This window comes from Haliaeetus leucocephalus, unplaced genomic scaffold (genome assembly GCF_000737465.1).
Source record: "Haliaeetus leucocephalus isolate CR32 unplaced genomic scaffold, Haliaeetus_leucocephalus-4.0 Scaffold751, whole genome shotgun sequence".
NCBI classification, from domain to species: domain Eukaryota; kingdom Metazoa; phylum Chordata; class Aves; order Accipitriformes; family Accipitridae; genus Haliaeetus; species Haliaeetus leucocephalus.
The window spans coordinates 14,252,043-14,269,471 of NW_010973187.1; the positions used below are offsets into that span (position 1 = coordinate 14,252,043).

The window sequence follows — 17,429 nt, forward strand, 5'->3', positions numbered from 1 at the left end:
AAGCAGCTTCCCCTCTTTAGATCTCTCTCATGTATGTATATACATAGACAGACATATTCACATACATTTTCTAAGTGCTATACACATACAGATATTCTAGGCACGTGCCCTCTCTGTGTCCATAAAAACATCCACGAAGAAGACTTGGGACTGAAGCCTCTGTTGGTACAAGTCCATGGAAGTAACGGTGGCTTAAAACAAGCTGAAATTGGGTACTGGGTTGTGAATACGTCATTAATACTTCAAACGACACATGCAGATAAGTTTGCACACACGTCACCTCAAAATACTTGCTGAAAAAACATAAACCCTTTGCTTGTAGCCTAGCATGAAGTGTTAAAAGGAGTGCAACAGAAGGGTTCCCACGCAAAGTCAAGACTCATAGGTGATTCATTCGTGCTTGGTCTTGATGAAGGGGACACTATCTTGGAGTGCTCCAGCATGCCTGGGTTCTTAGTACTTGTGGGAGGGAAGGAATGGGATGCCATACTCTGCTCTTGATATTGTGGCTTCTTATAAACCAAGTAAAGCACAATGACTGTTTATCAGGAAAGGACATTTAATGATTTCTTACTTATGACAGGGTAGTTCTTGTACTACGAGAGCTCACAAGAGCAGGTAAGTTAGCTTTTCATGCATGACATTTTCAGTAGCTTGCTTTAATACTAATGTAATAATAAGAAAGGAAACTAACATCTGCCATTTTGGGACCTAATACTTACTTTTCTTAAGTTGTTCTTGAGTCATATTTACTATGAGGTTGTTTGTGTGAAATACGCATGTCCTTGCCAGAAGCAAGACCTGTTTTACACAAGACCCCATGCAACCACTCAACATTGCTACATGGACATCCATTAGCCCCCTTCCTTCCCAACTCCCAACAATGACAACCAGAGATCACAGAACAAAAAGATTGGGCGAGCAGCCAAGTAACAGTGACAAAAAGGACATCATGCAGAGCATCAGAGTGAGCAAGAGATACTGAGGAGGACATCCATTCCTGAGGGTACGTTATGACGGGTCATGGACTGGCAATGACCAAATAGAGTCCTTGCATTGCGATAGGAAATGCAAGGAGCAACAGCAGCTAAAAAAAAAGGAGGGGGAAAATGCAGCTGGACAAATCTCTTCCATTGCAGGCAAAGGTGAAGTCATCATAGCAGAAACAATAAATTAAAAAAAAATCCTTCTTCTTCAGGAAAATCTTGACCAAGGCTAGGAACAAGGAAGAATGTTCTAACAACTACTGGCATCTACTTAGCTGGAGATGCCAGGGTTTGTTTAAGATGTCATAGGATAGATGTGCATGCTCTGGTATTACAGGTGACTGACTGCATCATTCTCTTATACTTGCCAATTAAAAGCCAAAGACTTGCCTTCAGTTTTAAAGTATGTTGTTCTGAAGTCAATTTGATAATTCCTACAGACACTTTAAAAGGACTGCCTCTGTGGCAAACATCTTTCTTATCACTACATTTGTGAGTGAGGTTTTGTACGTTGAGGTGATATACCTGTTGTCAGACTCCCTAAATGAAAAAGCAGCTTCTCCTATAACCTAGATAACTGTTTTGGGTTTGTGTGGCGGGGTTTTGGTAGTGGGGGAGGGGCCTTGGGGGTGGCTCCTGTGAGAAGCTGCTGGAAGCTTCCCCGGCTCCAAGTTGGACCAGCCTCTGGCCAAGGCTGAGCCCATCAGTGATGGTGGTAGTGCCTCTGGGAGAACAGGTTTAAGAAGGGGAACCTGCAGTGAGTGAGGGGATTGGAATGTGAGAGGAACCCCTCTGCAGATCCCGAGGTCAGTGAGGGAGGCGGGGGAGGAGGGGATGCCCCCGCAGTCCGTGGTGAGACAGCAGGCTGTGCCCCCCCAGCCCACGGAGGGCAGCGGGGGAGCAGATGCCCACCTGCAGCCCAGGGAGAGAGGAGCCCCACCAGAGCAGGGGGGTGGATGCCCCCCAAGATGGCCGCTGCTCCCTGGGGAAGCCTGTGCTGGAGCAGTTTGTGACTGAAGGACTGCAGCCCATGGAAGGGACCCACGCTGGAGCAGTTCATGAAGAACTGCAGCCCATGGGAAGTCCATGGAGAACTGTCTCCCGTGGGAGGGACCCCACGGTGGAGCAGGGGAAGAGAGAGGAGTCCTGCCCCTGAGGAGGAAGGAGCGGCAGAGACAACGTGTGATGAACTGACCCCAACCCCCATCCCCTCCCTGTTCCCCTGCATTGCTGGAGGGGAGGAGGTGGAGAGAACTGGGAGTGGAGTTGAGCCAGGAAGGAGGGAGGGGTGTGAGAAGGTGTTGTAAGGTTTGCTTTTATTTCTCAGTATCCTTGGTTTGATTTGATTGGTAGTAAATTCAATTGATTTTGTTTTTTCCCCAAGTCGAGTCTGTGTTTTGCCCATGACCGTAAGTGGTGAGTGATCTCTCCCAGCCCTGGTCTCGACCCACAAGTATTTCTTTACATTTTCTCCTCCTCATCCCACTGGGCTGGGGGGGAGGAGTGAGCGAGCAGCTTCATGCTGCTTTGTTGCTGGCTGGGCTTAAACCACGACAATAACCCAAATCCCTGGTGACATTTCTTTTACCTTCCGTACTCCCTGCAAGAAAAGGAGTCTTTGTGCAGGGACCCAAGGGACTTCACTTTGCAGAGCAAACTATGTGAAACTAAAAGACTCCAGAACTGCATATGTACCATGAATGGAACTAGATCAACTTGACCCCCTTATTTTGTATATTGATTAAAAATAATAATATCGCTTTACAATTGATAGTTTTTGTGGCATGATTATTGGGGAAGGCTGTCCACCACAGCAATAAATACTCACTGTTTACGGTACCTGCTAGTGCATTAATATTATTCAGTCCAACAGTGGCTCCAGCCAATCCTTGGAGAGTACCCAGAGAAGTCAAAGAATTCATGGCCGCACCAGCTGTGGAATTAGCAGTTGATGCAGCCACTGAAAGGAAAAAAAAGCAAGACAAAATTAAGGCCATATTTTGCTTCTTTTAGTTGATCACAAAACAGTTTACAATAATGCTGAGCACAACAGGGCTACTTGCAAGAAAAAGAAAAAAGAAAATGAGACCAATAGACAAACCTTGTTCAAGATATTAATAGTACGATTGCTCATGGAAAGTGTTGATGAGACTTGAACTGCAACAACTGGATCACAAAATTTAGCATTGTGCTATTGTTTGTGAACATAATACAAAAACAGTAAGTGTGGGATCAGTCACTTTCTCAAAAGTTTGTCAATCAACCTAGCATCCCAGGCTGATCAGCTAACCAGGCTATTGAGACTTTGCAACTTTTTAAACTCCATCATTGAAAAAAATAGAATTACTCATATTAATTTTGTCATAGAACAGCTTTCTGTTCTGGGCCCCAAGTGTTCTAAGAGAAGTTTTAATTATTCTAAGTGAGACACCATGCCATTATGGCTCTGCTCTAGGAGACTGTATGAACATCATTTAAAGCCTTGAATTTTACAAAAAGAAGAATGACCAGCCAAATACAAAATGTAACCAACTGTCCATTTTATTGCAGGCTTTTAGCTTGTCCTTTGCACATAACTAGTCACATATATGCACCCCACAAATGATACTATATACATCCCCACAGTCTGTGCCAGAGGGGAAGCTGAGGCTCAGGTGGAGAAAAGGTCCTTGCTGCTACAATGCCAAGGGAATGATGAAGCTGGATGAGATGAATCCATCTAAACTACATGCTTAGGAAGAGAAAGAGACTCACTCTGTTGTCATAGGAAAGTAATAAAGCACCTTAGAGAGAGCTATCATTTAGGATAGGTTGGATGAACTAGAAATGCATGTCTCTCTCACAAAAGGGCCTTGAATAACCAGTGTAGATTAAACACTTAACTTACAGGCAGGTAAACTTGCACCGGATGAATCACACTCATAAAAGCTGCAGAAGCAATTAGGTTTTTAGCTTCTCTCCTGAGCCCTACTTTAGTGCATCATCATAAAGACTTTCTTTCTTTTGCTTTAAAAAGTTACATTATCTTCTGAAAAGTGAACATTTAAAGCCAGAATTTTGTTGATGATTTACTGGAGGTACACCATGTCTACACCATGCTTTTTTGTTCCTATTCACTACCTAGCTGTGAAATGGTTAAGACCACTTTTATTGTGATGCTCTTCTGAGCTGTCGAACACATCAGATTACTCAGTGAACCCTCAAGAAAGTCTCTACAGTTGGCAGGATCCACTAAGGAAAGTAGGAGGCAACTTTTTGACTTTGTGCATAAACCTTAAAGCTCTAACCTACAAAAAAACCACCTTTACAACCTTAAGACACACCAAAGACAAGCCTTCACACTCATGAGGCCTCAAAGTAAGAAGATATTCTTGGTGTGGGTGAGGAGAGATTTTCAGACTCCCTGAGTCATTCCTTGACCCCACATCCCTAGCATCTGAAATGTTATGAATAATTTTATATGTTGCAGATAGAAGCAGCTTTGATTATTCAGTCTTTCTCCACAAAGCAATAAGAAGCCAATAATGTCTTTGATTAAAAAAAAGTAATAAAAAAAAAAAGTGAAAAACCACTTTTGTCAGATAATGTGGGCACCAACAGAGAAGAGAGAAAAAAATCAAAGTGAATGAATGTCAGTGAATTCCCTGTGACCAACACTGCTCTGTGTTTCTGCTTATGTTCATTAGCAGATCATTTAAATGAAGTATATAAACCTCAAATCTGAAGGATCCGATTGGTTTTGACTGGGCTGAATTCCCTCCATTTCTGTTTCAGAGGATTATTACCCTCTTCTCTTGAGGAAACACATATATTTAAGAAATGAGAGAAATGGGGGTTAGGAAACTGCCTGAAAATTACATTAAAGCTCTTGGGGGCAAATAACTCCTGTGAATGAGAGCCATACGCTTATGGATTGTCAACACATCTGTTGGAGAAGGCAGAAAAACCTGATTAAATCCTTCTCTCTTGCGCAGCCCACAGAGTGCATTGTGGTGGCTCTTATCATAGCCTCACTGCTCAAACACATGCTCCGGGGATGGTTGGTATCTGGGGCCAACATCATTTTCTTCTTTTATTCATATCAAGGATCTCTATTCCATCAAACACAGAGCAGGTGCCTCAGTGATTCTCCCATTTGAAGTTGCAATGCAGATTATCTAGTTTGCCTAAATAATGACTTGGCATATAATCAATGTAAAATACTAGTTGGAGGGAGCACTGAAGCATCTCAGAAATCAGTGTTTTGTTGTTGAGGCTATTTCTTCGCTTAGCAGTGATCTGTCTCACAGATCCACTGGGACAATGCTTTTTCCTCTTTGGCTTATTATTTCTTTGAGGAGAAAGAAACTGAACAAATTGTGTGGTTTCCATCATCTTATTGAACAGGGGGTGAACAGAAATGAAGGGATCGCCTTTTGTTAGGGCACTTGTAAAGGACAGATCCAGCACCTTGCTGCACGAAGTTTCCTGACATACTCCACACTACTTATCTCCTTCCCTTTGACTGAGACCTGCATGTATGAAATGAAGACAGTGATGAGCTAAAATACTATCATAAAGGGGCCATAAAAGGTCCAAGATACTGAGAGGTGAAAATTTCTCACAAAATGCTGGATAAAAGCAACAGATAAAGCAATGGTATTCCTTGTCCCCCCAAAACTTAAAGGGAGATGAAACAAAAGTTAAAAGGTACTACAAGACATGCGTGGAGGCTTAGGCCAGCTGAGAGTTTTTACCTCATGTGCTCCCAAAATACGCTGAAATCCATCTAAAGACAAGGACTGTGCTTCTCCTGTCCTTTGCCCTTTTCTAGTTTCTTTCAACTAAAAAATTGTAACATATATTGAGCCAAAGGGAAAAAAGAAAAATCACATGCCTTGTGGTAACAGTAGATGACTGCACTGCTTTGGGGAAACCTGTATAACTCTCTCGTGTAAGCAAAGCTCTTGGGCTCCACAACTGCTCAGAGTAATGGCAAAGAAAGTGTAATTCACTGTCGGAATAGCGTTATGCTATATTTATGGTTTCTAGTTGTCCAGATCACAAAAACAGATTGGATACCTACAGAATTTATAAACTGGTTTTTACCAGGTTCCCCTGACACCAAATAAATTAAAACATTTCACAACTCCCTCTATCCTCCACACCAGAACATTACTGCTCTGAATCAAATCACTTCATAGTGCTGCTTAATAAACAGTAGGCATCTGTCTCCAGGTACTTACACAGCTTGATGTACGGAGCTGTAGTACCACTAGGAATTGCCCTCTTTGTGCTACTGGTGCAGCAGCATTTGGTGCAACAGTGAGGAAAACCAAAGCACACAAAAAAAGTGTAAATGACTTGGACTTCTGGTGTCACTCTGTATGGCACACCCTGTATCCACAACATTTGGTGTTTTATTTTTCTCTTTGCACTGGGAATTTTATCCTTGCCTCCTTAAGACCTATATATGTCAAGGACTCAATACATTTCTGGGACAGTATTAAGTGAGTTAGCTAATACTGAAGCTAGGGGGAGAGATTCAGCAGACTGGAGCTGCAGCCTGATGAATGCTAGCTGAATATACAATAGTCGCTGGAGAACAGAGATGCTTTTTACCAGCTGCACCGATCATTCCCTCACAATGTTAAGCCCTGGATAAACATCAGAACATGAGAGATAAGATTTTGTCTACTCAGAGGAACTTCTTCCTCTCTAACATCAGCCATTGGAATAAGCTGACAACTTTCTCAAAGAGGCTGTTGCTCAATCAGAGACTATTGGCAGGAGTTACGGGGTTGAATCCTTTGGCTGTTGTTGCAAGAGTTCGGACAAGATGGTCATCATATTCCTCACTGACCTTAAAAATCTGTTAATACGTGAAAATAATATCACAGCATTGGATAAAGAGGTCAGTTAGACTTGCAAGAGCAAAGAGTTGTCCAGTGACCTGTAGAAAAATCTGCTCTCTTTCCTGCAGGTACACTGCACGCTGGTCACCTCTTGCCTTCTCCATCCAGGCCATATACAGAGACTTTACAGAACACTTCAGCCTTTCCAACCGTGAAAGGTGAGAAGATAAAAATTGTTGATTTTACTATTAGAGACCTTAGTGTTTCTTCTTCATTTACCCCTCTATTCCCACATTTCTGTGTCAGTCTCACAACCTTCCTCCTCTTTCTCCCAAACTCAACTCCACTTTAATAAACAACCAGAAGACTTCAAATAATGCAAATAATATTATTAAGAATTTGTGAAATGCAGAAGGGCATGGCTGCAGCCTTTCCCTAACACCCCCCAAACCAATTCCAACCCCAGCCATTTGATCTTACTGTGCTTCCTCCATTTAATTGATGAATTTTTTGCGATCAGCTTCATTATGAATAAAGAAACTTGGCCTTTGGTTAATATATTCTTTAACAGAGCTCTCTTTGATACAGAGAACACATTTTCATTTGGAGTGGTTGCTCTGCATGGTATAGATATTTGTGTTTAACTAGTAATGTTGCATTCATAGAGATTTTTAAGGCTGGAAGGAGCTGGCATTTTCAACTGTTCTCCTCAACACATTTATTTCTGCCTGTAAAAGGTTATAGCACCTTTTAGGTCAGAGATTTTTTTAATGAAAATCTAAACTAGCAATAAGCCATTTCCCTTTTAATTTAAATAATGTTTCAACACAATTCCTAAAACCAGTGCCAGCCTAGAAAAACAAGCGGTATTAGCATAGAAACTTTTGGCCATTCTTTTGGCTAGCTTATGTCCATAGAGTCATGATGATTTACATCATCTGGATTTACATCAGCTGGAAAACTAGATTCAGGATAACAGCATCTAGGAAAGGCAATGATGTGTAAATATTTCTTTGGCTTTGCTGTGCACAATGTGGATGCGATTAATTTCCCCACCTTTGGCAGCCTCATTGTTAGTTTAAGCCAGTCTAGTCAAAACTGATCTTTTGGACGGTCTCTGAGGTTAAGAGACCTCCAACTCAGACACCCTACTTTTAGATTTCTATCTCAGGATGGGCTGAATTGCCCTCTGGAAGTGCTCCTGTTTCCACTAATGGAGATGGTGAACTCAAAGTAGATGTAGACCATTCAGAGAGGAAATGTGTTGTGGGATGGCATGCAGGGTGAGCTAAACTACCAGATGCTGTTGATGCCTTTCCCAGTTCTGCCTCAAACTTCTCGTGCTGCCCTGGATAAAACGCTCGCTATGCTTTTGCTGCAAGACAGAGCTAATTCTGCTTCTTCCCAGCTGCTGGCTTGTCTCTTAGAAAGCCATATCTTGGAGGCACAGGCACATTTTTGTCATGCCTATTTACTTCCTACACCTAAGACCAAGGAGTGCCCTTGATAGGGCTTCTAGGTATCCTGAAGTAAGAAAACCACAGACCTATGTTCGTCTGGGCAAATCACAGCCCTCTCATGTCTCAAGGCCAATTTATAAAATGAATCCTCTTCCCCAACAGGGGAGGGTCAACTGGAGGGTCCAGAGAGGCTGCCTCTTGATGAAACAAAGTACTAGATAAACACTCCCTGTCGGTATTGCTCTGAAGAAAATGACCTACTCAAATCACACATGTACCACTATGATTTAGCAGAGAGGTTGTCTGCACTGTGGTCGACCCCATTCTTTCCTTAATTTTTTTGGTAAATATCTAAGCAATAAAGAACTCCAATGACTTCTCAGCAAAGTCATATACCAGTGAAAAAAACGTTCTCTTGGAAACTCCATACTATATATGCTAACTTGGTGCTATTTTATGGGTGGTGATATGCAGTAGGCTGTGCACTCTCTCCATTCCTCTTCACCTTGTCCTGTTCCCTTCCTCCTCTTCCAACATTGGCATACTCTCTGGAAATGATACACAGTCACACTGCAGGCCTGGGATTAGGGTATTAAGAACATGAAAGAGGCATTTCAAAGATTTTAAGTAAAGTTTCTTTTCGGAAACATTATTTTGGTTCTAGGGCAGGACTAAAGGAGAGAATGGGCAAAGAAAAGCAAGGGCAGCTTTAGCTCTTTGCCTGCATAGAGGGTTGCTGTAGACCTTCACCCACCCCATCCATGTGAAGAGCAGCTCATGTTTCTGGAGCAGAACCAGCTTTCTGGTGCTGCAGGGCTCCAGGGCAGCTCCAAGACCAGCTTAACTACGCTGGGGCTTTCCACGTAGAGATTCACGACGGTAACTGTGTCAGCCCTGCTGACAGCTTTCCTTTAGGCAGCTCTCGGTTACACTCCACAATTGCCTGTCACTACCCAACGCACGGCACAACAGGAAGCTCAACGTTTACTTTGATATCAGCTACCTGCTTATCACCGCTCGGCTGTGAACCACAACTTTGTTCTTGTTGTTTTACTTAATGGAGGGTTTAAATAACTTGGTGTTCAAAGTACTTATTTTGCTCCAGTTAAGACGATATAGCAGTGCACCAGGGATCAATATTACCCACAAATTTAAGGTCTGGTATCTCTATAACTTCAAGCATGAGAAGTTGCAGAGAAAACGTGCTCTTTTGGGAAAGACTCCTGTCAAATCTGTATTGGCAGTTGTCTGAGTCCAGAATCCTCTTTCTTGTACTGAATTTGGGTGTATTTCTGATTTTCTGCTGCCTGGAGCTCACTGACTCCAAGGGCTAGATAAAATAGATCTGACTTAAACTGCTCCTGATTAAATGGCTGCCATTCAGAGGGACGCAGAGTTGACCAACAGGAACCTTATGAAATTTAACAAGGACAGATGCAAAGTCCTGCACCTGGGAAGGAATAATTCCTTTCAGTAACCCAGGCTGGGGATGGATGGGCTGAGGAGAAGCTCTGCTGCAAAGGACCCGGGGAGGGGAGGGTGTCCTGGTGGGAGGTGACCATCAGCCAGCAGCGTGCCTTGGCAGCAAGGAAAGCCAACAGCATCCTGGGCTGTTGGAACAGAAGAGCTAGGAGACCCAGGTGTTGTTTCCTCTTTACTCAGCGCTTGTTACATCACATCTAAATACTACATCCAGATTTGGGCTCCTCATTGCAAGGAAAACATTGGTCGGTTGGAGGGAGTTCAGTGGAAGGCCAGTAAGATGGTCAGGGGCTTGAGCACTCATCCTGTAACAAGTTGGGCTTGTTCAGGCTGGAGAAGGTATGGCTTTAGGTGGACCTAAAGCAGCCTCCCAGTACTTATGAGGAGGTCATCAGCTAGACAGAGCAGTAGTGCATGGTGGGAGGATGAGAGGTAGATTGAAACAAGAGAGGTTCAGTCCAGATATAAGTAAAAATATTTGTACTGTGAGGATTGTCAAGCACTGGAATGGTTTACCCAGATTGCCCAGTCTGTGTCCTTGGAGGTTTTCAAGACTCGACTGGATTAAGCCCTGAGCAACCTGATCTCACGTCACACCTGACCCTGCTTTGAGCAGGGTCTTGGACTACAGACCTCCTGAGGGACCTTCCAACCTCGATTATTCTATGATCCTATGAAAAGTAGAACAGTGTAGCGGAAAAGTAGAAAAAGTCAGATAACACTGAGGCAGAATGAAAGAAAGCTGAAGAATGAATATGTGTTGGCAGAAAACTGAACTGGCTTCTGTTCTTGGGTCTGTTTACAGGAATAGAGGTTGACAGCTAATATGCCACTTAACTCTTGGCTGTGCTTCTGATTCTAGGCTGCCACAACTACTTTGTGTGGGCTAGATTTCCAGGGCTAGATCTACATCTAACAAAAGGAGGTCCTGACCTTGGATGATTCCTTGAGATTTTAGATTCCTCTTAGTTTTCTTTAGATTTAGCAATGTGCAACAGAAAATAAAATCATAGTAGAAACACGGAAAGAGATGATATAAAGAAATTATGCAAAGAGAGTAAATGCAGCAACAAAAGAAGATCAAAATTATTTTAATACTTCTAACACCTCCCCAGTCAGTGACATAGAAAAAAAATTTATAAGAGTTGGGGACAAAAGGAAAAGAAATATTAGACCCAAAGCAGAAATCTCTAATTTTAGCAAGCTGAATTTAAAATCTTTGTTTACTACCCAAAATCTCTTGGGTAAACAGAATATTCCTTTGTCCCTTTGTTAGTATAAGAGGGATAATAAAGCTAAGAGACAACACGGGATTTAAGGATAATCAGATTAAGGCTGTGTTCTCTTTTTTCTTTCTAATCTTTAGTTGCAAAAACCAACAATGTTTGGAATGATGTCTTGCAAACTTTATCTAAACAAGATGAACACCTGCTGGCCTGAGTGAAGGACTAAAGATATTGGACAAAGTTCAGTTGTGTTGGATAAAGTCTATGCAAACTTCCAACTTTGGTCTGGTTTACAACGTCTTATTTTGGTTGTGGTACTCTCTTAAACAGAGAAGAATGGCACCCAAATGTAGGAGGTTCTTATGTAGTGGGGAATCTGGACCACTGATCCGCTGTTATGTGGGATTCTGGCCAGATGTGATCTTACATGTTTAAGTTCAATTGATTAAGGTGTATTCTCTTTATGTAGCGCTAACAACAACTGGTTGTTTTAAAGAGATGGAGGCCCCAAACCTTTCTCCTAAACGTGCAAATGAAATGACTCTAATGGAAAAGAGGAGCAATTCAAGTATAGTAATGATGGAGCTTATGAAATGAGGATTATAAACATGGGCATGGGGGAGAAGTGGGTAAGTCAATCACACCGCCCATGTGACATGGCTCTCAGGAATTTGCAGTAGCGTTTCTGTCTGAAATGAGCACACTCTACGGGCTCTGACTGCATAAGGAACATTTTAAAGGGGAAGAATAATTAAGCGATGACAGAGGCATCATCATTATTAGATAATCACAACCCAGGGGCATTAACAAACATTGAGTGCCTCTAATCCCATGGGTTCTAATTATTCTGTGATAATAACCACACCTCCAAGTTTTAATTTATTCTTGTGGAGAATCTGGGGGGGGGGAGGTGGGGGAAAGGGGGACATTTTAATATTTTTGCTGAAAGAAGATGCAGTTGGCCTTTCAAAAGGGCTCATCAGTATTCTAATCTAACTAGCATGTGTGATTGGCATTAAATTGTCTGCCCTTTACGGTGATCTCCAGCCAATCCGAGTATTCACCCTGGCACAAACCGATGGTCTCCCAGGTGCTAACGTAGCACCAGCATACACTGGTTCTGTTTCTCGGGGCAATTTTTGGCAAAGGAGAGGTGGATTTTCCTGGTCTGGTGTGGTTAATTCTCCATAAGGTCCTCTAACAAACACATTGCCATTGGTGTGGAGAGAGAAGTGAAAACTTGCTCATTTTCTGATATCTTGGAAGTGCTGTCTGACATGTCAAAAAGGAAGATTCTAGTAAGTTTAAGTGCTCTGCTTGTGCTTGGATAGAATAAAATAAAAGTGACAGACGCACTCCAGGGAAAGAGCACCAGAAAAGCAAGAGAGCAAGAAAGAGTCAGGGGGAAAGAAGAATGACAATATAGAAAGACATACACTAATATCACAGCCTTTGTCAAATAAGTCAGTGTCCCTCTACTTCTTCATTACTCACAGGTGAACAATTCCTGTGAAAGATTGTCCATATCTTCTCTGGGTACAGGAAAAGAGAAGCACCAGTGAGGAAAGGAGGAAGGGAAAGCTGCATCCACTCAACATCTGGCTGCTTCTGTGTGTCTGTGTGCGTGCACGTGCAAATGAGACTAAGCAAGACAGAGGGGGAGAGGGAGAGAAGGAAAGGAGTCTTTCCCCATGCTGATCCTTTTGGCTGAAGCTGGCTTTCTGAAAACGGTTTTATGTTTTACAAAGTCCTTTGAGTACTTTCACTTATACAAGGAAAAAAAGAAAAGAGAGAGGTGAACCAATTCATTCAAATTCTTGGCAAATTCAGAAGAAGCCAAGGGCTTCAAGAACTGGAGACTAACTTTAGACTCATAAATCCATACTCTTCAGTAGCGCATGGGTCTTTGAGAGCTAAGCAAGCCCTGTGAACATGGGACAAGTGAAAATCAGGGTCACTTATCTTAATCACTTATGTCATTTATGTTAAAGCCTAGCTTGACATTTCTGATTGTCTTGAAATTACAGTGTGTATACCAAGGACCTTCCACAGCAGTGCAAAGAAGGAGGAGAAAACAGAGCACACAAAGGTACTGGAGGTATGGCAGACAAACCTATCAGCTGCTTATTTTTGTCGTTTTCTAGGTCTTCTGTACTGTAAGTTTCCTCCAAACCTATCTATCTAACAGAAGGTATTTTAGGAAACAAGCATTTATTGATTGGGCATATCTTTGTGAATCTAGGCTATTGTGTTTAAGGGTACATTTTCCTGTGAGATTATGAAGATGGAGAGAGAGAGTAAAAAGCAAGTTAATATTCTGGGCCAATTCCACACTGATGCTTCTCTTTTGTTGAAATGTATTGCTCAGTGAAGACCATCCACCTCCAGTGTAAACTACAAGTCATATATCCTATTTCAGCACTGTGCCTGCAACATATTGTGCATTCTCCCCAGCAGACCACAACTACAAATTGCTTTAGGTTTTGGGTGGGAAGTACTTTAAAGAGAGGCTAGGGAAGAGAATAATAAGGCACAGTGGACTGGCTTGGGTTAAACTTCATAGCTGACCATTAGATGTTTCCAACTGTAACTCAAACTGAAATCAAACCAAACTGAAATCCCACAATATGAAGAAAACAAAGAATAATTACTGAGCATTTATGACTCTTTTACTCAGTGGGGCCAAGGGCTGTGGCCTGTGTTCATCGAAGCACCACTGAGTTCACATCAAAACCAGAGCATTAGCATTTCTACAGGGAACTTCCAGCTGTGCTCTCATGTTTATTACTGCTATCTCACACAATTTGGAGTGAGCTATTGTTCAGGGACTCGTGCCCCAGTGCTGAAATGACCTCCATGTGGAGCCACTTCAGCATACAACCACTGCCAAATCACTTGCCGAAGAATTTCTGAACTAGAATCAATAAGGCTCTACTTGAGGCCAGGATCTCCTGCCTGGAGTGCAGGTTCCTTCACGCTGCCCCCCTGTGTGCCTGCATCATCTTTGACATACTTTCACCACTAAGAAATAACAAACAACAAGCAGTAGCATCTCTCCATAAAAGAAGAGTGTCAATAGAGTTCAAGCCTATAGTTCAACATAAGCAATGTTTTTGGTGCGAGAGTGCTAATCACATGCGTATATGGCAATTCAAATTCTAGTACTTGGGAAAGGATGGCCTGATTCATCTTCATTTTCACCTCTCTAATACATCTGTCTTAATATCAGGTAAATAGTCCTTGGGAGATGTTTATCTTTCCATTGCAGCAAGATGTGCCTAAAAGATTTACTTCAGACGCTTAGGAGTCTTATCCATGATATTTTAGAATAAAGATGAGATAAACTATAGATTGAAAATTTGAGTCTGTAGGTAAGGGAGTTATGAGTCCAGAAAGTGCATGAATAATGATTTCCATGGAAGAAAGGATTTTTAGTGGGGTGTGCAAGCACAATCTCATTGTAATAGCACACCACAAGATATAGTCATTCACCTCTGTAAGCTGCAGAACTCGAGGATTATCTTGTCTCATGTAAAATTACTCAGCCAGGTCCTTTGCAGACCATTTGTAAAGTCATACATCGTTCAATGTGGCACTGGTTCTTTTCATTCATATTGCACATCTTTGTTCCGCCAACAGCAAAGGCAGTCAAGGGTTTACGTTATTTGGTTTTGAACTCATGCAGTTGTTGGAGATATTTTTGTTTGGCCAATGCATAAAATAAATTAGCAGCCTCATATTCAAACAACCAGCCCTTTTCAGACAATGCTGAAACAATTAGGTTAAAGATGTTCATAAACTCTAATTCCCATTATGTTCCACAATTTATCCTGCCTTACGAAAACAGACCATGAGTATCCATGGACACGTGTATAATTCAGTAGTGTTGAAGGAGCAGTGCTGGCAGTAGTAAACCTTAAATAGTTGAAAGCTCCTTCAAGTGCATGAGTTTTGCTAAGATTTAAATTATTTCCTGACTATTATGAACTCCAGCATTTTCTGGGCTTGGAACTTCTTGTAAGATATATAGCATATAAGCTCACCTATCTATCTGTGTAGCCAAGCTGATAGGATCATGTTTCTTTTGTAGAAAACAACCCTGAATGAACTTGAAATAGTACTTCCAACAGAAAGAAAAATAGCCTTTTTTACAAACTGGGATTCCTGTAGCTTGAAATAGAGATTAAGAGTGGGGTAGAGAGACACTTACAAAATATGATGTATTATAAAGTGTTATTCGTATACTGCAAGCAAATTAAATCCTGAAATGTGCTAAGGCAATGGATTTAATACTTTAGGAAGATGATAATGTACTAATGTTTAAAAAACAAACATGTCTCCTGTTGAATTAGATCTGACTAATCCATGGTTTAGCACTGCACACAGTTTCCTAAAAAAAAACCACCCAAAGCATTAGCTAGCACAATGCTTCACTGAAAAATATGCATGTGTTTCTGTCCTTCAGTATACAACTTTGATATTTATGCAGTTCTGAGGAAACAGTCGGAGATTTCTGTGCCAAAAATTCATAAATTGATAATGTTGGTTCGAAAAAAGAGGGAAGGAGCTTTTGCAAAACATCTCTTTCTGCAGTTGCTGGGCAGCCTCACACTTCTTCACTGACAGCTTCTGCCCACCCCAAGCCCCGCCGTTTAGCAACCGAATTTCCTAACATCCGTTGGGCTGAATTCATACACCTGTTCAGAAACCAGTTTGCTAGGAGAATATACAGAGACCTGTTACATTTTAAGGGACAAATATGCAAACAGGTCATTCCAGTTAATTGACGGCCTGTCTGCTGCCATCAGCATCCTTCAGGTTATCACTGGCTCGGTTTTCCAAATGAGGAGACCACGAGAGACCGTGCTGTTCCAGGGAGGCTCTGTGGGAATTCATCATCCTTCACCTCTCCTTTTACTGTACGAGGACTCTGGGAGGTTTTTAGCCACAATTCCTACTCTCTTCTTTAGTCATTTAAGATATTTTGTAGCATTATTAAAAATACAAATATAGGTCAAAAATGCATGCCCAGTTTCCTATTTTTGGCTCCAACTTGTGTTTGGATGCCTGCTTAAGGGTGACCTAATTATCAGATGGGCTTTAGTACCAATATATCTCTCCAAGAAGTAGCATAGTGTCTGGGCACTAAGAGCAGTCAAAATCAATTCACTTATTTAGGAGCCTAAGCAGAGACTCAGAAGCTTAACACTATGTGGGTAAGCCGAGCTGACACACAACAGTTCAGAAATATACTTCTCCCATCACAAATCTCCTTGAACTATGCAGTTAAGTGACAGGCACTGGGTGGTGGGCATGCTAAGGCAAGATTTTCTTCCCTGGCTTCCTTGCAAACACATACTTTTAAAAAAGTGGTGCTGAGATCAGGGTTAAGGCATTGGACAGCTCTATGCTCTAAGCACTAAGATAACAGTGCTAATAATACAACTAGATTTAAATATAAAATTGAAAATCATACAGTTGGGTTGTTTAAGCATCCATCCAGGGTATGTGTACTGTATGTATACTGTATTTATAAACCTTTATTTAGGATACATGTTATATTTATCAACTGTATCTTTATCATAAAAATAATGAACATTATACTAGGGAAGTTTTCTATGAGCTGCAAAACTAATAAAGCTTATTTTAAATTATTTTATAATAGTGGTACCTTATTTGAAATTATTTTATAATAATGGAACCTGCATTAATTCCACATGAAATGGTACAAAAATAATCAATTTGTACTACAGTATGAAGAGTGCCATTCTGCATTTTAAACCGATCTTTTCCAACATGAAACATCTACCTCAGTTCATTCTTTAGCAAACTGTCAGACTTTCCTACACATCTACTGGTAGGGTTATTTTTGGATCATCCTGGAAGCAAATCACAGCTATCTCAGTGGGTGTACTGGCCTCTAACAAAATGTCACGGTGGCAGACTTGCACCGCTGATTGGAGAAAAATGGATTGTACTGAAGTGAACAAAAAGAGAATCTTCTAAGAATGATTATTTGAACATTCTTCACTGCTTCTCAGCTGAAGCATCTTGTATATTCTATAAAATCTCTAATATTTCAACAATTGTGTTCGCAACATGAATACCTTCAGCTAACAAAGACAATCTTCATACTGTATTAGGCGGTAGAGAAAATAATGAACCACAGAGACGCTAACTATAAGTTATAATTCTCTGCTTTTAGCAGGGGATAAGGATGAATTAATTCTTACAGGACAGGCACTGTAATAATTTTTTTTTTCTTTTTTTTCAGTTTATTCTATACTTCACAGACTTCCTTTTTGGGGGCTGTTATTCTTCAATGTCAGCATCTGCCTGAAAATGAGTATTTTTAGACTTTTGTGCCTAGGAGAACTTTTTTTTCAACATAAGAGTTAATGGCTGAATTCTGATATAATATAGCAAAAGCTGGGCTGGATT

At 41.4% G+C, this 17,429-nt stretch overlaps 1 protein-coding gene across 1 annotated transcript in view; it reads right to left on the bottom strand.

Annotated features, from left to right (window-relative positions):
* Positions 1 to 17,429, bottom strand: part of CELF2 (CUGBP, Elav-like family member 2) — a 245,846-nt gene that overhangs the window by 17,605 nt on the left and 210,812 nt on the right. Inside the window, exon 10 of the mRNA XM_010580996.1 lies at positions 2,815 to 2,946. Within this exon, the coding sequence (XP_010579298.1) occupies positions 2,815 to 2,946 (132 nt within the window). The remainder of the gene's footprint in view (positions 1 to 2,814; positions 2,947 to 17,429) is intronic.